Source organism: Oncorhynchus clarkii, chromosome 13 (assembly GCF_045791955.1).
Source record: "Oncorhynchus clarkii lewisi isolate Uvic-CL-2024 chromosome 13, UVic_Ocla_1.0, whole genome shotgun sequence".
Taxonomy (NCBI): Eukaryota; Metazoa; Chordata; class Actinopteri; order Salmoniformes; family Salmonidae; genus Oncorhynchus; species Oncorhynchus clarkii.
The window spans coordinates 56,248,357-56,269,538 of NC_092159.1; the positions used below are offsets into that span (position 1 = coordinate 56,248,357).

General features: G+C 42.5%; 1 protein-coding gene across 3 annotated transcripts; it reads right to left on the reverse strand.

The window, feature by feature from the left end:
- Positions 1-574: 574 nt before the first annotated feature.
- Positions 575-20,685, reverse strand: LOC139365130 (kelch-like protein 20). 3 transcript variants are annotated; one of them, XM_071102543.1, is made up of 13 exons: positions 20,556-20,685; positions 18,975-19,263; positions 14,930-15,064; positions 14,573-14,764; positions 14,006-14,149; positions 4,048-4,234; positions 3,620-3,766; positions 3,281-3,409; positions 2,835-3,011; positions 2,357-2,503; positions 1,980-2,145; positions 1,789-1,863; positions 580-1,624 (listed from the first exon to the last, which is right to left on the reverse strand). In XM_071102543.1, exons 2-12 carry the CDS (start codon positions 19,242-19,244, stop codon positions 1,809-1,811), a joined length of 1,749 nt encoding a protein of 582 aa, XP_070958644.1. In that variant the 5' UTR covers positions 19,245-19,263; positions 20,556-20,685; the 3' UTR covers positions 580-1,624; positions 1,789-1,808. The 3 variants fall into 3 exon arrangements, with proteins under 3 accessions (XP_070958642.1, XP_070958644.1, XP_070958645.1); XM_071102544.1 differs by lacking the exon at positions 1,789-1,863 and adding an exon at positions 18,447-18,501 and having other exon boundaries at positions 584-1,624; positions 20,556-20,657; XM_071102541.1 differs by lacking the exon at positions 1,789-1,863 and having other exon boundaries at positions 575-1,624.
- Positions 20,686-21,182: the final 497 nt, after the last annotated feature.

Sequence of the window (21,182 nt, forward strand, 5' to 3'; positions counted from 1 at the left end):
GGACAAGATTAGGTAGAGATCCTGGCATCTATAGGGGGACAAGATTAGGTAGAGATGTGTTGAGATCCTGGCATCTGTAGGGGGACAAGATTAGGTTGAGATCCTGGCATCTGTAGGGGGACAAGATTATGTAGAGATCCTGGCATCTATAGGGGGACAAGATTAGGTAGAGATCCTGGCATCTATACGGGGACAAGATTAGGTTGAGATGTGTTGAGATCCTGGCATCTATAGGGGGACAAGATTAGGTAGAGATGTGTTGAGATCCTGGCATCTATAGGGGGACAAGATTAGGTAGAGATCCTGGCATCTGTAGGGGGACAAGATTAGGTTGAGATCCTGGCATCTGTAGGGGGACAAGATTAGGTAGAGATCCTGGCATCTGTAGAGGGACAAGATTAGGTTGAGATCCTGGCATCTGTAGGGGGACGAGATTAGGTTGAGATCCTGGCATCTATAGGGGGACAAGATTAGGTTGAGATATGTTGAGATCCTGGCATCTATACGGGGTTGAGATCCTGGCATCTATAGGGGGACAAGATTAGGTTGAGATGCACCCAGAATAGTCAGATTCAGTAATAACTATATTGGCATCCATATGCTTTTATTAAATTCACATTTCCACTTTTACAGAATTAAAATGACTACTCAAAGCAACATTTACTAAGCATACCGATTAGACATATAAACTAAACCATATAACAGGCAGTCAAAAGGCAATTGTGAACATTCCTTCCAAATTTGCATGACAAAACACTTATCATGTTTGGCTTTTGTTCACTAATTAGTCTGAAATACTGGTTCACAATGGATTCTTTGGCCAATAAAGAGCATCTTTTATAAACGGGAAAAATAAAAATCTTCCAATTGCAATAAAATGGGCCATCCTCAACTAAAGACATCAAATAAATACAAAACGTCACATACAAATAATGCAAAAATAGACTGCGATGGTTGTGGAGAGAACATCTTGGTGACAGTTTAATGAAACACCCTGACCCCAAACGTTCACGTAACATTAAAAGAGAGGGTTCCATAAGTGTGTGACGAGGGTCATCCATCCTAAATGATACCGTTACCATGGACATAGTGACATGGCAACAGAATGGAACCATGCCATTGAGTAAGAGAACAGGCTTTCATGGTGAAATAAAGACCACTTTTGTCAGGCTTGCCATTGAGGCAGTCACACAACTGTCCTTCTCCATGAGTTAAGCCTGGAGGCGCAGTCACTTGGCAAGGTCAAGACTCACGATGAGACAGAATACCAGCCCTACTAAGGTAGTTAGCTGCCCTCTGGCATTCTCTCTGGCACAGAGTGACTGTTCAGCACCTGAACAGCCAGGGTCAGGTTGACTGTTTGGCAGAGATGCATACTCAGAGCTCTCCAAAAGGTGGCAGTCTGGAGCAATATAAATGAATGGTACAAGGACCTCCGTCTGGAGTTCTCCCTCAGTCCACAGAGAACTCGGTCTCTGAGGCAGTGCCGGGGCGGCTGCCCCCATGGGCATCCTTCCTCAGCTGCAGAGAGACACAGCTCAGCCAGCTCCGGCTGGTGGGCATCTCCCCCACGATCTCCCAGCTGTCTGTCTCCTCACAGTACCGCTCGATGGTGTCGTGGTACCTGGCGGACAGATGGGACAGGTTGTGTAGGCTCTGGTCAAAAGTAGTGCACTACATATGGAATAAGGTGCCATTTCATCAAAAGTAGTGCTATGAATAGGGTGCCATAGGCAGCCCAGATACTTTTCATATTCTCCTTAAAAATATATTTTATAGGCCTTGCACCTGCCAAATCAGGGTCGTATTCAGTAGGCACCAAACGCGGGAAAACCGACTGAAATAGGGAGAGAATACGTCAACCTGTTCAATAAGAAACGCTTTCATTTTCTGCTGAAAACCATTTTGCTCAGGTGTGGCCTAATAAACACAATCAAGCTGAATATGATTAGAAAAGGCTTGACATGGAGCTGTCTTACCTGTCCCAGCCCTCCTCTCCACCCAGCACGTAGATCTTGCCGTCCACCACGGCCACACCGGGCCGGTAGCGCCTCTCCCTCATATGGGCACACATGGTCCACAGGTTACTCTTGGGGTCGTAACACTCCACCTTGTCTGTGTTCTCTGTGGACGCATGCCAGCCACCTAGGAATGGAATACAGGAGAAAATCCTAATGTATTTTTCCACAGACAATGTGGAAATATCCTCTGACATCAAACTTGGGCCTTACTACTTTTTTCCTGAGTCACTATGTATCAAGCATCTTAGAGTAGGTGTGCTGATCTAGGATCAAGTCCCCCATGTCCATGTAAATATATTCATTGTGATCTAAAAGTCAAAACTGATCCCTGATACCTATGACGTAGATTTTCCCCTTCAGGGTGCAGGCAGCAGAGCCGGAGCGAGCGATCTGCATGGGGGCCACCTCAGTCCATACAGACGTTTTAGGGTTGTACACCTGGGCCAGGTCTGTGCCGTCACCATCCTCTAGAACAGCACCACCTAGGAGCCAGGAGGACACTGATAAGTTACTATCTAATATTAAACCTGTAGACAATTCAAACTACTGCATAAATCTATTTCAGAAAAATTATATAAACCAAGCTGAACCTATAGAGTTGCTGTGACTGTCCACAGTAAATACTATGCACAGTCATCCCAATTCTGATATTTTTCCCACAAATAGGTTTTTGACCAATCACATCAGATCTTTTTCAGAGCTGATCTGATTGGTCAAAAGACCAATTAATGAAAAAAAATATCAGAATTGGGCTGCCTGTGCAAACGCAGCCATAGAGTTCTCTGGAAGTGGGTGAGCAATGATCTCCCCTACCTGTGACATAGAGCAGTCCATCCAGTGCCACCACAGCAGGGCTGGTGACGGCCATCTTGACCGACTCCATGAACTGCCAGGTGTTGGTGTGGGGGTTGTAACACTCTACAGAGTCCAGGCGGGAACGGCCCTCCCAGCCCCCCACTGCAAACACATAGCCATCCAGCATCACCAAACCTGGAGGGGAGGGAGGGGGACATATTTATGGAAGAGCCGGCCTGCTCAACTTTAAACAGAGAGGAGTTATCCAATGGAAGTCTGTCAGCATTCACAAAGGATGTACTGTATTGGCTATTGTTTTATTCCATTACAGAAGTCATGGACGGGGACCTAACCTGTTACAAAAAAAAAGTCACATCCCCGGCTGTCCTTCTAACCAGTGTTATGACATGTCAGACAGTATGTATAAATGTATAAATAAATTGCTAGAATTGACAGATTTTTACCTAGCTCTGAGCGAGCTACGTTCATGGGGGCCATCTCCAGCCAGGAGTCAAAGCAGGGGTCATAGCGCCACATCTCTCTGCTGGCTGAGCCATCAGGGAACTCCCCTCCAGCCAGGTACAGAGTGGAGCCTGGGGGAGAGAACATGGAGATTGGAATAAATTAGAAAATGATAAAATTCCTCACAAAATGTGTGTATTTTGTGAGAAACTGACATTTCTCTTTTCTTCATCTCATTCAAGCATTAGGTAAAATGTAACAAAGGTCCTATAACAATCTATGACATAGGATCCATCTTATCACTAGGTGTTAATATACAAACTAAACCAAATGGTCCTCACCTGAAACCACCAGGCCGTGTTTACTGACAGCGAAGGGCAGGCAGGCCAGACTCTTCCACTGGCTGGTAAGGGGGTCAAAACTCTCCACGCTACGCAGCACCACCTTATCGTCCTCTCCTCCCACCGTCACAATCACCTCAGCTGTCCCTGTCACAGAGAGAGGCCAGCAGAGAGAGATGTCTCTGTGGCTCTCCAGTCACTTGTCCCTTCAGAGAGCTGATCATTGTATGAAAGGCAGTTGGTAGAACAAGCCTCCAGGCATACCAGGGTTTGCGCTTCAGAAATCTAATTAATTAAAGCGCTAGGCGTGTGGAGGAGTTTGGCAAGTGGGAGGTTAAATGTGTGTATGTTCAAGTCCTTGTGTGTGTTAGGATGACAGGGTGTATTTGGAGTGTGTATGTTCATGTATCCATGCGTGTGGTACCTACCTGTGGACCTACGTGGGCGTGCTCGGGGGCAGTAGAGCTCTCCTCTTCGGTCCTGTAGCAGCAGGTAGTCCTTGGCCTCAGAGATGAGCCTCTGACAGCGCTGAGACTCCCGGACCACCTCCAGAGACTCAATCACATCGTGGATGTAGTACGGGCTGATCAGGGGCAGGCGGATGTGCTCCAAGACCTGCAGGGTGGGTTAGAATGACGACACATACACTGAAAACAAACGCACCCACTGGATATAGACATGAGCAGACAGACACAGGTAGGCATCTCCATCCGAACTCTACAGTTTTATATATCAGAGCGACCTTGATACCTCCAACTTCCACTTAACATGATAGTATCGCTGACCTCAGACCTATCCAAAATGACAGACTCACATCTGAGAGGCTCTAAATTATATTGGTGCCAGGCCAGGGTGACACCTTCCAGGGCCCATGGTTACTACAGGACCATACAATGGGGTTCAAACCCCTATAAGAATATTTTGAAGATAAATACACAACACAGGATGACAGGACTAATGGTCAATAGCGAATTGTAAATAGGAGTTGATTTTCAGTTCAACATCTGTTCAGAATCTGTGGAATGTCACTCCTGAACTCAGAGCAATGTGGGCTACATGTGCCACATTTTCATTGGTCTGTACATTTGAGTTGGGAGCACCAGATACTGACTGTTACTTTTGATTTTTCTTGTTATTTGGCCATTGGCCAAGTTGTACTGCAAGGACTTCTGATTGGTCAACCCCAGGCTAGGGTCGGGGGTTATAAATGGCATCCTGTTCTTTTGTTCGGTGGGGAAAAGCTGAGGACAGGGGAGACTGAACATTGACTCCCAGCATAACATCTTGATTTGTCCTCTGAATAAACCTACCTTTCTCCCCCTGATTTGCTTTGGAGTTTGTGTTTTTGAAGAATAACATAAATTGCTAACATTTGGTATCGTGTTCCTGATGAATTGGTCTGAACAACAATAAGAACTTATCAACTGTGTGTTTATCCAGAAGAAAGAGGCGGAGCGCAACCCACTTTGGGGAGTCAACTCTTAATCTCCTGATTGATGACAGAATTGCTGGGTGAGTCTAGACCAAAATAATTTTAAACAAACCAAATGAGGTTCAAATAGTGTATGCAATGAGTGATATGTATCTGTGATGTATAAGTGTTCAAGTCCTTTGTTTTATTACAGAGTGTAGTCCTTTCTTTACTCTATTAAAAAGGTTGGAGTCTGTTCTTGTGAAACCTTCTAGCAATTTTTACACGTGGTAAATGTAAGCCTTGTAAGCATTCAAAAAGCTGGAAGTGAACATAAGCTATGGGTAGCCAGGCCCTACAGAAACAATGTGTTCTAGAAGAGGTTGGGGTCCTCAAAAGGGGTTATATAAAAACACACATACATAAACTCAAAAAAATGCAACAAAAAAACGCAAAAAAAAAAACTTTCCTCACTGTGAACTGCGTTTATTTTCAGCAAACTTAACATGTGTAAATATTTGTATGAACACAAGATTCAACAACTGAAACAAACTCAAGGAATAATGTGTCCCTGAACAAAGGGGGGGGGGTCAAAATTAACAAACAGTATCTGGTGTGGCCACCAGCTGCATTAAGTACTGCAGTGCATCTCCTCATGGACTACTCCAGATTTGCCAACTCTTGCTGTGAGATGTTACCCCACTCTTCCACCAAGGCACCTGCAAGTTCCTGGGCATTTCTGGGGGGAATGGCCCTAGCCCTCACCCTCCGAACCAACAGGTCCCAGACGTGCTCAATGGGATTGAGGCCATTGCGGACAGTCTGACCACTGATGGAGGGATGGTGCCTTCCTGGTGTAACTTGGGCAGTTGTTACCATCCTGTACCTGTCCCGCAGGTGTGATGTTTGGATGTACCGATCCTGTGCAGGTGTTGTTACACGTGATCTGCCACTGCGAGGACAATCAGCTGTCCGTCCTATCTCTCTGTAGCGCTGTCTTAGGCGTCTCACAGTACGGACATTGCAATTTATTGCTCTGGCCAAATCTGCAATCCTCATGCTTCTTTGCAGCATGCCTAAGGCATGTTCATGCAGATGAGCAGGGACCCTGGGTATCTTTCTTTTGGTGCTTTTCAGAGTCAGTAGAAAAGCCTCTTTAGTGTCCTAAGTTTCCATAACTTTGACCTTAATTGCCTACCGTCTATAAGCTGTTTGTGTCTTAACGACTGTTCCACAGGTGCATGTTCATTCATTGTTTATGGTTCATTGAACAAGCATGGGAAACAGTGTTTAAACCCTTTATAATGAAGATCTGTGAAGTTATTTGGATTTTTATGAATTATTTTTGAAAGACAGGGTCCTGAAAAAGGGACATTTCTTTTTTTGCTGAGTTTATATTATACAACTTCTGACGTTAATGTAATGTCATTGTTAAGTGAGAAAACCACTCTGGAAAAGGGTGGAACAGCTCCTTCGGATGTGAACATGACATTTTAAATTCACTGTCTAGAACCATTTCAAAGTAGAGCAGGAGACACAGATGAAAGTCAGACATGACCCCCACCCTCTATGTTCTCCTAATCTATCCTTACACTGAGTTGTGCAAGGCAGATCAGATTTCAAGCAACTGGTTGGCACTGCCTGTCTTTGAGTCAACAGATTCTGACAGCAGTGACGAACGATGTCTTAGGCCAACCAGAACACAGGCTGTGAAAGGGAGTAAAGACAAACTTCCAGAGATAGTGATCACACATAAATCAGCATCTCCAAAACAGTTGGATTAATGGTCAAAAACGTTTAAGCTTCCATGAGACGTGGTTATCAGAGTTATGCAGGTTCCGAGTGAAACCAACAACATAATCCGTTCAGGAGGAGAGGAACCTGGTGTATGTCATTATTGCGGGATTTCTGATCACTGGCAGCGAGACTGTCAGAAAAGAAAACATGATTTTATGAGAAGTGGCCAGGAGAAGCAGGGAAAATGGAAACAAGACAACAGCCCCAACGACACAATACTTGTGCAGAAATGTAAAAAGCTCTCTCCAGCTCAGCAGCAGAGGTTGCTAGATGCAGTGGAGGTAAACTAATAGACCCCCCCTCTTACGTCCCATCTCAGCTGGTGTACATATGAAATCGGATGGAATATATGTGAACATGATGGTTAACAACTTCGCAGTAGATTTTTTAGTAGATACAGGTGCTGAAGTCACTGTATTGCCCACATCTTATGCAAAACATATATGTCCTCAGTACACGGGAAAGAAGATGGGAGCAACAGGAGTGGAGGGAAGACAGATATGAAACAAACCAAACCATTATCAATTTCTATTGGTCCAATGAAGATTGATGCAGGGGTGTGGATAGGCTCATTTGAACAACCTATTTTAGGCTTTGATGTTATTATGTAACTTGACTCAACATTGAACATTCCTTAAGAAAAGGTGACGTGGCAAATTAGACAACCCCAGAAATCTATAGTTCAGAACCATGCTATTTGGACTATGAAGAAAAATGACTGTGGAACTGTGGATATGGAATCAGTGTGCTTGACAGGTGATGCCCCACCTTGCACAAAACAATATCCCATTAGCAAGGTAGTTATGGCCTCTTCTAAAGTAGTGAGTAAAGATCTAGTTGAAAAGACACCATGTAATCCAGCTACTCTGATGCTTCCTCCAGACACCACAATGTGAATGTGGTGGGGACCATCATCACACCAAGCCTCATGACTGTAGTCAATGTGCCCGTGGTAACTGTCCTCGGTGCTGTAGTGAACCATGCGCTCTCAGATGTGCAATCACACTTGTTAAGACCTCCTTTCTATAACTTTGTGTGAAATCTATTTCTTATGGCAACGGCAAGTACAATATGCCCTTTGTGTTTTATAGAAATGCAAGGTGTTTAATGTGAAATATTTTATGCTTACTGCTAATGTATTTTATTCTGTCTATATTTTTTATGTTTTCTAAAATGACATTTTTTTTTTTTTTTGAATTTTACCCCTTTTTCTCCCCAATTTCGTAGTATCCAATTGTTGTAGTAGCTACTATCTTGTCTCATCGCTACAACTCCCGTACGGGCTCGGGCGAGACGAAGGTTGAAAGTCATGCGTCCTCCGATACACAACCAACCAAGCCGCTGCTTCTTTAACACAGCGCACATCCATTTTAACTATATTTATTTTTTAAATGGTCTAGGGGGGAATATAAGAATATTTTGAAGATAAATACACAATGCAGAGGATGAGTGTACTAGAGTACTAATGGTCAATAGTGTACTAGAGTACTAATGGTCAATAGTGTACTAGAGTACTAATGGTCAATAGTGTACTAGAGTACTAATGGTCAGTAGTGTACTAGAGTACTAATGGTCAATAGTGTACTAGAGTACTAATGGTCAGTAGAGTACTAGAGTACTAATGGTCAGTAGTGTACTAGAGTACTAATGGTCAATAGAGTACTAGAGTACTAATGGTCAGTAGTGTACTAGAGTACTAATGGTCAATAGTGTACTAGAGTACTAATGGTCAGTAGTGTACTAGAGTACTAATGGTCAATAGTGTACTAGAGTACTAATGGTCAATAGTGTACTAGAGTACTAATGGTCAATAGTGTACTAGAGTACTAATGGTCAGTAGAGTACTAGAGTACTAATGGTCAATAGAGTACTAGAGTACTAATGGTCAATAGTGTACTAGAGTACTAATGGTCAATAGAGTACTAATGGTCAATAGTGTACTAGAGTACTAATGGTCAATAGTGTACTAGAGTACTAATGGTCAATAGTGTACTAGAGTACTAATGGTCAATAGAGTACTAGAGTACTAATGGTCAATAGAGTACTAGAGTACTAATGGTCAGTAGAGTACTAGAGTACTAATGGTCAGTAGAGTACTAGAGTACTAATGGTCAATAGTGTACTAGAGTACTAATGGTCAATAGTGTACTAGAGTACTAATGGTCAATAGTGTACTAGAGTACTAATGGTCAATAGAGTACTAGAGTACTAATGGTCAATAGAGTACTAGAGTACTAATGGTCAATAGAGTACTAGAGTACTAATGGTCAATAGTGTACTAGAGTACTAATGGTCAGTAGTGTACTAGAGTACTAATGGTCAGTAGTGTACTAGAGTACTAATGGTCAGTAGTGTACTAGAGTACTAATGGTCAGTAGTGTACTAGAGTACTAATGGTCAGTAGTGTACTAGAGTACTAATGGTCAGTAGTGTACTAGAGTACTAATGGTCAATAGTGTACTAGAGTACTAATGGTCAGTAGTGTACTAGAGTACTAATGGTCAGTAGAGTACTAGAGTACTAATGGTCAGTAGTGTACTAGAGTACTAATGGTCAATAGTGTACTAGAGTACTAATGGTCAGTAGTGTACTAGAGTACTAATGGTCAGTAGAGTACTAGAGTACTAATGGTCAATAGTGTACTAGAGTACTAATGGTCAATAGAGTACTAGAGTACTAATGGTCAATAGAGTACTAGAGTACTAATGGTCAGTAGTGTACTAGAGTACTAATGGTCAGTAGAGTACTAGAGTACTAATGGTCAATAGAGTACTAATGGTCAATAGTGTACTAGAGTACTAATGGTCAGTAGTGTACTAGAGTACTAATGGTCAGTAGAGTACTAGAGTACTAATGGTCAGTAGTGTACTAGAGTACTAATGGTCAGTAGTGTACTAGAGTACTAATGGTCAATAGTGTACTAGAGTACTAATGGTCAATAGAGTACTAGAGTACTAATGGTCAGAAGTGTACTAGAGTACTAATGGTCAGTAGTGTACTAGAGTACTAATGGTCAATAGAGTACTAGAGTACTAATGGTCAATAGAGTACTAATGGTCAATAGTGTACTAGAGTACTAATGGTCAATAGAGTACTAATGGTCAATAGAGTACTAGAGTACTAATGGTCAATAGTGTACTAGAGTACTAATGGTCAGTAGAGTACTAGAGTACTAATGGTCAGTAGAGTACTAGAGTACTAATGGTCAATAGAGTACTAGAGTACTAATGGTCAGTAGAGTACTAGAGTACTAATGGTCAGTAGTGTACTAGAGTACTAATGGTCAGTAGAGTACTAGAGTACTAATGGTCAATAGAGTACTAATGGTCAATAGTGTACTAGAGTACTAATGGTCAGTAGTGTACTAGAGTACTAATGGTCAGTAGAGTACTAGAGTACTAATGGTCAGTAGTGTACTAGAGTACTAATGGTCAGTAGTGTACTAGAGTACTAATGGTCAGTAGTGTACTAGAGTACTAATGGTCAATAGTGTACTAGAGTACTAATGGTCAATAGAGTACTAGAGTACTAATGGTCAGTAGTGTACTAGAGTACTAATGGTCAATAGAGTACTAGAGTACTAATGGTCAATAGAGTACTAATGGTCAATAGTGTACTAGAGTACTAATGGTCAATAGAGTACTAATGGTCAATAGTACTAATACTAATGGTCAATAGTGTACTAGAGTACTAATGGTCAGTAGAGTACTAGAGTACTAATGGTCAGTAGAGTACTAGAGTACTAATGGTCAATAGAGTACTAGAGTACTAATGGTCAGTAGAGTACTAGAGTACTAATGGTCAGTAGAGTACTAGAGTACTAATGGTACTAATGGTCAGTAGAGTACTAGAGTACTAATGGTCAATAGTGTACTAGAGTACTAATGGTCAATAGAGTACTAATGGTCAATAGAGTACTAGAGTACTAATGGTCAGTAGAGTACTAGAGTACTAATGGTCAATAGAGTACTAGAGTACTAATGGTCAGTAGTGTACTAGAGTACTAATGGTCAGTAGAGTACTAGAGTACTAATGGTCAATAGAGTACTAGAGTACTAATGGTCAATAGAGTACAAGAGTACTAATGGTCAGTAGTGTACTAGAGTACTAATGGTCAGTAGAGTACTAGAGTACTAATGGTCAGTAGTGTACTAGAGTACTAATGGTCAGTAGTGTACTAGAGTACTAATGGTCAATAGTGTACTAGAGTACTAATGGTCAGTAGAGTACTAGAGTACTAATGGTCAATAGTGTACTAGAGTACTAATGGTCAATAGAGTACTAGAGTACTAATGGTCAATAGAGTACTAGAGTACTAATGGTCAATAGAGTACTAGAGTACTAATGGTCAGTAGAGTACTAGAGTACTAATGGTCAGTAGAGTACTAGAGTACTAATGGTCAATAGTGTACTAGAGTACTAATGGTCAATAGAGTACTAATGGTCAATAGTGTACTAGAGTACTAATGGTCAATAGAGTACTAGAGTACTAATGGTCAATAGAGTACTAGAGTACTAATGGTCAGTAGTGTACTAGAGTACTAATGGTCAGTAGAGTACTAGAGTACTAATGGTCAATAGAGTACTAGAGTACTAATGGTCAATAGTGTACTAGAGTACTAATGGTCAATAGTGTACTAGAGTACTAATGGTCAGTAGAGTACTAGAGTACTAATGGTCAGTAGTGTACTAGAGTACTAATGGTCAGTAGTGTACTAGAGTACTAATGGTCAGTAGAGTACTAGAGTACTAATGGTCAATAGAGTACTAGAGTACTAATGGTCAGTAGTGTACTAGAGTACTAATGGTCAATAGAGTACTAGAGTACTAATGGTCAATAGAGTACTAGAGTACTAATGGTCAGTAGTGTACTAGAGTACTAATGGTCAGTAGAGTACTAGAGTACTAATGGTCAATAGTGTACTAGAGTACTAATGGTCAGTAGTGTACTAGAGTACTAATGGTCAGTAGTGTACTAGAGTACTAATGGTCAGTAGTGTACTAGAGTACTAATGGTCAGTAGTGTACTAGAGTACTAATGGTCAATAGAGTACTAGAGTACTAATGGTCAATAGTGTACTAGAGTACTAATGGTCAGTAGAGTACTAGAGTACTAATGGTCAGTAGTGTACTAGAGTACTAATGGTCAATAGTGTACTAGAGTACTAATGGTCAATAGTGTACTAGAGTACTAATGGTCAATAGTGTACTAGAGTACTAATGGTCAATAGTGTACTAGAGTACTAATGGTCAATAGTGTACTAGAGTACTAATGGTCAATAGTGTACTAGAGTACTAATGGTCAGTAGTGTACTAGAGTACTAATGGTCAATAGTGTACTAGAGTACTAATGGTCAATAGTGTACTAGAGTACTAATGGTCAATAGAGTACTAGAGTACTAATGGTCAGTAGTGTACTAGAGTACTAATGGTCAGTAGTGTACTAGAGTACTAACGGTCAATAGTGTACTAGAGTACTAATGGTCAGTAGAGTACTAGAGTACTAATGGTCAGTAGTGTACTAGAGTACTAATGGTCAGTAGTGTAATAGAGTACTAATGGTCAGTAGTGTACTAGAGTACTAACGGTCAATAGTGTACTAGAGTACTAATGGTCAGTAGAGTACTAGAGTACTAATGGTCAGTAGTGTACTAGAGTACTAATGGTCAATAGAGTACTAGAGTACTAACGGTCAATAGTGTACTAGAGTACTAATGGTCAGTAGTGTACTAGAGTACTAATGGTCAGTAGTGTACTAGAGTACTAATGGTCAGTAGTGTACTAGAGTACTAATGGTCAGTAGTGTACTAGAGTACTAATGGTCAGTAGAGTACTAGAGTACTAATGGTCAGTAGTGTACTAGAGTACTAATGGTCAGTAGTGTACTAGAGTACTAACGGTCAATAGTGTACTAGAGTACTAACGGTCAGTAGAGTACTAGAGTACTAATGGTCAGTAGTGTACTAGAGTACTAATGGTCAGTAGTGTACTAGAGTACTAATGGTCAGTAGTGTACTAGAGTACTAATGGTCAATAGTGTACTAGAGTACTAATGGTCAGTAGAGTACTAGAGTACTAATGGTCAGTAGTGTACTAGAGTACTAATGGTCAGTAGTGTACTAGAGTACTAATGGTCAGTAGTGTACTAGAGTACTAACGGTCAATAGTGTACTAGAGTACTAATGGTCAGTAGTGTACTAGAGTACTAATGGTCAGTAGTGTACTAGAGTACTAACGGTCAGTAGTGTACTAGAGTACTAACGGTCAATAGTGTACTAGAGTACTAATGGTCAGTAGAGTACTAGAGTACTAATGGGCAGTAGTGTACTAGAGTACTAATGGTCAGTAGTGTACTAGAGTACTAATGGTCAGTAGTGTACTAGAGTACTAACGGTCAATAGTGTACTAGAGTACTAATGGTCAGTAGAGTACTAGAGTACTAATGGTCAGTAGTGTACTAGAGTACTAATGGTCAATAGAGTACTAGAGTACTAATGGTCAATAGTGTACTAGAGTACTAATGGTCAGTAGTGTACTAGAGTACTAATGGTCAGTAGTGTACTAGAGTACTAATGGTCAGTAGTGTACTAGAGTACTAATGGTCAATAGCGATTTGTAAATAGGAGTTGGTTTTCAGTTCAACATCTGTTCAGAATCTGTGGAATGTCACTCCTGAACTCAGAGCGACGTGGGCCACGTTTTCATTGGTCTGTACATTGAGTCGGGAGCAGGATACTGGTTATTTGGCCAAGGACTTCTGATTGGTCAACCCCAGGCTAGGGTCGGGGGTTATAAATGGCATCCTGTTCTTTTGTTCGGTGGGGAAAAGCTGAGGACAGGGGAGACTGAACATTGACTCCCAGCATAACATCTTGATTTGTCCTCTCTGAATAAACCTACTTTTCTCCCCCTGATTTGCTTTGGAGTTTGTATTTTTGAAGAATAACAAATTGCTAACATCCCTAACGTTTATGTAACGCTGAGTGACTGACAGCTGGGGTTTCAGACGGTCAGATCTACTGGGGATTCCAGAGCTTAAAACCCCCCCACACGACAGTCAACAGAGAACTGTAGGGAGGAGGCGTAGCACAGACCTGGACACAATCTGTCGCCTAGATACCGCTCAACACACAGACAATGGGGGACCACTGCATTGACTGTTGTGTTTCCATGCTGACCTTTTCAAAGCTCTGCCTGCGGGTGGCGCTCTTGTCCAGCCACAGCATGGTGGCCTCGAACACAGTCTCCTCCTTGGCTATGTTCAGGTGGTCGCTGGCGATGATCTCCGTCAGCTTGTCTGCACACAGAGAGAGGAACTCCTCCTGGGGGGACAGTGTTCAAAAGATTTTGAAATTTAAGCAAAACATTGCATTGCTTATTGGAAGAAGTCCAGGTAGTCCCTCCCTGTTTAAGTCTAGTTTCTTCCTTTTGGTGCCTAAGGAACATGATCCTGGGCTGGCAAGGGGCCAGCAAGGGGAACAAAAGACAGTTGACTATGATGTCACTTCCCCTTTCTTATATACACAAAGAATGGGAATGTCTAAACAATGAGACATGAGAAATGTCCCCTCCTTCATCTGCACTGTTCTGGAGGAACAACACGGGTGAAACCAAATACCTCTCTGGGATCATTGTGTTCAATGCAGCACAGATGAAGGAGTACAGAGGTGAAAAATACATTTGAAACTATTGAGACCAGGTCCCAGGTTTGGACTACACAACCCAGACCTCCCTTCCTATCTCACCTGTTGGCAGACACTGCCGAAGTGCTGGAGGATGTAGTCCATGCTGTGTTTCTCCAGCTCCCTACAGGAGTGGGCCTCAGCGAAGCAGTGGATGCCCACACAGTTCATCTCATCCATCTGGCGCTCCATGAAGCGGCAGCAGGCTTCGCGCACTGCCATCACATCCAAGAGGTTGGCCGCAGCCAGCAGGGCCTGGGGGTCACAGGTCAATGACATTTGATTTCAAGACAGTCAACTCAGGACATTTATATGAAACTGACTTCAACTCTGGGGTAGTACAACTTTAATTTAACAACTGCAATGCTAAACCAGAAGTTGACTACAAAGTGAGACTGGAAGACAACGGTTCTACCTCACCTGCACGTTGGCCTTGGAAATGACCACCTCAGCCGTGTAGGCGTAGCTGACCAGCATGCCAATCATCTGGGACTCCACTCCGTTGATGGCCACCCGCTCCTGTCTGGACTCCATCAGGTCTGTGGAGAACATGGCCTGGGGAGGACAGAGGGGAGGGCAGACCATTAGGAGAAGAGAGAAACAGACTCTTGCCAATGAAAAAGCGCCAACAGCAAATGACCACATGTAAGTACTTCAGGTCTGCAGTGAGTGACAATATAAAAGATGCACGGTCATCAGTAAACTGTATCCATTCAGTAAATAGTTGAGAAGCAGGGGCACCGTCAGCTTGCTCAGCCCCGTTGCACCACTGTATTTCCCTCTGGGTCTATGTAGTATAGCAGTTAGAATAATCATTGGGGGGGGGGGTGCTGCTGATATTTGTCCTGTTATACACAAGTGTGTAATTTGCATATCCCAACTCCCCCTGAGACACCCGCATGGAGTGGGGTCACGTCCAGGTTCACCATTGTACTGTGCCCCTGGAGCAATTAGGGTTAAGTGCCTCAGGAACAAGGGCCCTGTGCTCAAGGGCACAGCGAAAAAGAAAATGTGTTATCTTGTCGGCTCCGGAAGTCCAACGCTCAAACCTCGAGGCACCTTTAGAACCTTTAGTCAGCCACCAATTGTGCAAGTTCTCCCACTTAAAAAGATGAGAGAGGCCTGTAATTTTCATCATAGGTACACTTCAACTATGACAGACAAAATGAGAAGAAAAAAATCCAGAAAATCACATTGTATGATTTTTAATGAATTTATTTGCAAATTATGGTGGAAAATAAGTATTTGGTCAATAACAAAAGCTTATCTCAACACTTTGTTATATACCCTTTGTTGGCAATGACAGAGGTCAAACGTTTTCTGTAAGTCTTCACAAGGTTTTCACACACTGTTGCTGGGATTTTGGCCCATTCCTCCATGCAGATCTCCTCTAGAGCAGTGATGTTTTGGGGCTGTTGCTGGGCAACACGGACTTTCAACTCCCTCCAAAGATTTTCTATGGGGTTGAGATCTGGAGACTGGCTAGGCCACTCCAGGACCTTGAAATGCTTCTTACGAAGCCACTCCTTCGTTGCCTGGGCGGTGTGTTTGGGAACATTGTCATGCTGAAAGACCCAGCCACGTTTCATCTTCAATGCCCTTGCTGATGGAAGGAGGTGTTCACTCAAAATCTCACGATACATGACCCCATTCATTCTTTCTTTTACACGGATCAGTCGTCCTGGTCCCTTTGCATAAAAACATCCCCAAAGCATGATGTTTCCATGATGATGATGTTGTCCCCCCCATGCTTCACAGTAGGTATGGTGGTATCTTTGGATGCAACTCAGCATTCTTTGTCCTCCAAACACAACGAGTTGAGTTTTTACCAAAAAGTTATATTTTGGTTTCATCTGACCATATGACATTCTCCCAATCTTCTTCTGGATCATCCAAATGCTCTCTCGCAAACTTCAGACGGGCCTGGACATGTACTGGCTTATGCATGGGGACACGTCTGGCACAGCAGGATTTGAGTCCTTGGCGGCGTAGTGTGTTACTAATGGTAGGCTTTGTTACTTTGGTCCCAGCTCTCTGCAGGTCATTCACTAGGTCTGGGTTCTGGGATTTTTGCTCACCGTTCTTGTGATCATTTTGACCCCACGGGGTGAGATCTTGCATGGAGCCCCAGATCGAGGGAGATTATCAGTGGTCTTGTATGTCTTCCATTTCCTAATAATTGCTCTCACAGTTGATTTCTTCAAACCAAGCTGCTTACCTATTGCAGATTCAATCTTCCCAGCCTGGTGCAGGTCTACCATTTTGTTTCTGGTGTCCTTTGACAGCTCTTTGGTCTTGGCCATGGTGGAGTTTGGAGTGTGACTGTGAGTTTGTGGACAGCTGTCTTTTATACTGATAACAATTTCAAAACAGGTGCCATTAATGCAGGTAACAAGTGGAGGACCGAGGAGCCTCTTAAAGAAGAAGTTACAGGTCTGCGAGAGCCAGAAATCTTGCTTGTTTGTAGGTGACCAAATACTTATTTTCCACCATAATTTGCAAATAAATTCATTAAAAATCCTACAATGTGATTTTCTGGATTTTTCATAGTTGAAGTGTACCTATGATGAAAATTACAGGCCTCTCATCTTTTTAAGTGGGAGAACTTGCACAATTGGTGGCTGACTAAATACTTTTTTGCCCCACTGTATATTAACGCACAGTCTGACTGTCCGGTAAGTGTTAGTGTATCATATGCAACATTTCCACGGGGGATGAGATCACGTCCCCTCCCCCAATTTTTTAAAACATTTTTAAATTTATTTTTAAAATTTGACCCCCTTTTCGTGGTATCCAATTGTTAGTGATTACGATCTTGTCTCATCGCTACAACTCCCGTACGGGCTCGGGAGAGACGAAGGTCGAAAGCCATGCGTCCTCCGAAACACAACCCAACCAAGCCGTACTGCTTCTTAACACAGCGCGCCTCCAACCCGGAAGCCAGCCACACCAATGTGTCGGAGAAACACCTGGCTGCCTTGGTTAGCGCGCACTGCGCCCGACCCGCCACAGGAGTCGCTGGTGCGCGATGAGACAAGGATATCCCTACCGGCCAAACCCTCCCTAACCCGGATGACGCTAGGCCAATTGTGCGTCGCGGCCAGCTGCGACAGAGCCTGGGCACGAACCTCGAGTCTCTGGTGGCACAGCTAGCGCTGCGATGCAATGCCCTAGACCACTGCGCCACCCGGGAGGCCGGTCCTCCCCCAATATTCTGAACAGGTTGATTGTAGAATAACAGGACATTTGATTTAAAACTACAAAATTCTTTCTCATCCTCATGGCAAAATGATGAGCTATAAAACAGCACGTTTCTCTCTACCCCATGGCAAATGTGAAGAACTGCAAAAAAAATGCTTTAAAACTGCAACATTTTCTCTCAGCCTCATGACAAAATGTGTAGAATAGCATTTATAAAACTGCTGTCTGACCCCGTTCGGACGCACTGAGCCCCCTCCGCTGTCTATACAGACGCACTATATATATATCTCCGCACGCCTCCTGCTTCAGTACCAGTAAGATAAATATTACTCATTTACAGTTTCAATGAAGACTCTCCCCTAACTCTCTCTCTCCCCAACAGGCATTCAGCCAGTCCTTAGTTCAAGGTGTGTTTTAGCTCAACCTCCACCTGTAAACTATGAAAACTTGATAGTCAATGTATGATCAACTTAGTAGATGATATCCTATGTAAATATGTGCATCATCATTATAATAGTACTCAGGCTTCATCTTTTGTGTATTATTAATATTTTAAATACTTTCATTGGTGACTTATCCTTTCACTTATACCATTTTCAAAGTACCTGTCAAGAGGGCATAAATTCATGTCAAACTGTAGAATTGCAGGAACTTTCTTTTTACATGTAAATATTCACAATTATAATAAAACTCAGTCTAGATCTTTTTTGTCTTCTTAATATTTGCCTAGAAATACCTTAATTCATGATGGTGCTGACTTATCCTTCCACTTGTACTGTTTTCAAAAAACCCTTCAAGAGAGGCATAATAAAGTAATGTCAAACTGTGCACAAATGCAGGAAATGCCTTTTAAAATTTCCCCAAACATTCTGGGGAACGACTCCCAGATCCAATGTCTACTGTTTGTCCCCCCAAATATCTACCCAGAATTTAATTTACATATACATTTTAGTCATTTAGTAGACGCTCTTATCCAAAGCGACTTACAGGAGCAATTAGGGTTAAGTGCCTAGCTCAAGGGCACATTGGCAGATTTTTCACCTAGTTGGTTCGGTGATTCAAACCAGTGACCTTTCGGTTACTGGCCCAATGCTCTTAACCACTAGGCTACCTGCTGCCCTTGTAGTGTATGGAGAAGTAGTGTATGCATTATATGTCTGCTCCTGGACAATGTATGTTTTTTGTACTCTTGTCCCAATGATAACTTCCACACTCCCTGTGGGGATTAATAACATTGTATTGTACCGTACACCACTGTCCATACCTGGAAGTAGGAGCTAAAGGAAGCCAGTACGATACGGTGACAGGGGAACTCCTGCCCCCCACAGCACAGTGTCACATCACAGAAGGCATTGTTGAGACGCAGGCTGTTCAGGCCCTCCAGGACCTTGTTGGGGTGCCTGGCCTCCACAAACACATAGTCCTCACTGTCCAGCGAGGCCAGGGGAAAGCCAGAGTCCTCAAGGACAGGAGATGGGGGCAGGAAGAAGGTGGCGGATGTGGCTGAGATGTTCACAGCAATGATTTCGGCCATCCTTTCACTTTAGTCAAGCCTGTAGGGGAGGAAGAGGCAGATAGACCGTCACCTACAGTCTCTTTACCCAGCAGACCTGACCCACTTGCTTACAGCTGCACTAGGGTCAGACAGCATTCCTGTGTAGATTAAGAAACCGTGGACCTGGAGCGAGATTTGGCTCAGAAAACATACCAGGGATATGTAATCCAGGGATAAGAAATGTGTTGTACTACGAATTGTCCCATTATCCCAACTGTTACACTGACATCATGCTAGTTATAGGTAGTCACAGCAACCATTATGGTATGGCGCATTGAACAACAAAATGGCTGCTATGTCTTCTGCTATCTAGCATGAGGACAAAAATGACACTTTTCCAGAAAAACTAGCAGTCGTTCAATCTTCTCAGTTTAACAGTTGGGATAATGGGAAAATTCGGAGTACAACGCATTTCTCATCCCCCAGGTCAGCAGAGGCCAAATCAAGGTCCGCACGGCAATGCCATTCGACTCCAAAATGTTGTAATAACAACTCCGTATAGCTCTGCATTGACATGACTGGTTGCGTTATGTCCTGTATAAAAACAAACCCCCTTCATTGACAACAGCTATGCGAATTGCAAAAAGTATGAATGCCTTGACTTCTGCAGTATGAATGCCTTGACTTCTGCAGAGCCGCATCGGAGTAAATGCTGTGTTTGACTGAGCATGCAGAGGCTTTAAAATCGACACAGGAATGCTGTCCAACCCTAGAGCAGCTTTAAGCAAGCCGGTCGAATCTGCTGGCTACAGTCTATTTTTCCCCAGTTTGCCTGTCAAGAATATTTTCAGTCCACTGGGGCAACAGTCTCCTCTCATATACTGACCTCTCCATAACAAATACAATAATACAAGATAAAAAAAAGAAGGTTAGTGAGGGAATTCATAGCAGCATCACAAGTGTCTAGTACAATTTCAAGACCAGATAATGCCATTCCAGTTCACACAACATAATATTGTAGTAATTACATTTCACCCTTGTTATGGCAATTACACCATTTTCAACCAATGCAATCATTTTGAGGAAGCAAACTGATTCTTTCGATTGAAATAGAACATTGAAACTGAAATTAGAACACTACATATGCAATGAATGTGATTAAAACACTAACAAGCTAGTTTGTTATTGCCGAAGATTTCTGGAAAGCGCTCAGACTGACTGACACTGCTGACAACTGCTAAGTTAAATGATGATCGACACTTGCCTCTTAAAATGGTCATTTATTGCCCAAAAGCTAAGACTGCAGACCATGCACTTCTACCCTGATATTGTGATAATATGTTACATTACCTGATAAACATTGCGGCATCAATAGAACAATCCAAATTTGTCAGGTGTCGACCGAAAAATTGTTAAGAATCGTGACCACCAGACGCCATTTCTTCTTTTCTCTCTGTTTTACTTTCTCAGCAAAGTGAAACAGAGCTCCTTATCGCCCCCTGCTGTTTAGGTCCTCAAAGGTCCTTGCTTGGTTACACCCTAAAAGGTTGATCCATCATGAACCGGTTCAAAGTATAATGTAATAAAACACATTTTGTGTATATCAGTTAGTCACACTGTATTATGTATCTCCTTTGAAGCTCCACCTAGGTGTAAATCCACATATTATCACCAATAGCCATAATACCACTCCAGTGACTCATGGTTACATCAGAGATAGACTTTGTAAATGTCAGTGGGGATCCTATGCAATGTATGATATGGTCAGATTTCATATAATGACCAACATCTGCATACTGGCACATACACGACTGGTTGTAGTCACTTACAGTTTAGATAAAAACAACTATTCGGATGGCCTTACTATAAAGTTTCATACGGAAAACAGTTTAGACTTAAGCAATATTTCATCATCATGACCATGACAAGTTGTCCACCAGACACAACCCATGTAGATAACTGGCTTGAACTTGTCTT

Bases quoted from the DNA above. Each gene is read 5' to 3' on its own strand.
- LOC139365130 (XM_071102541.1), bottom strand. From the start codon at position 19,244: ATGGCCGAAATCATTGCTGTGAACATCTCAGCCACATCCGCCACCTTC. The intron at 14,150-14,572 runs GTGAGATAGGAA...CTGTCCCCCCAG, and splicing joins TCGGCAGTGTCTGCCAACAG to GAGGAGTTCCTCTCTCTGTG. The intron at 3,410-3,619 runs GTGAGGACCATT...TCTCTCCCCCAG, and splicing joins ACACGGCCTGGTGGTTTCAG to GCTCCACTCTGTACCTGGCT.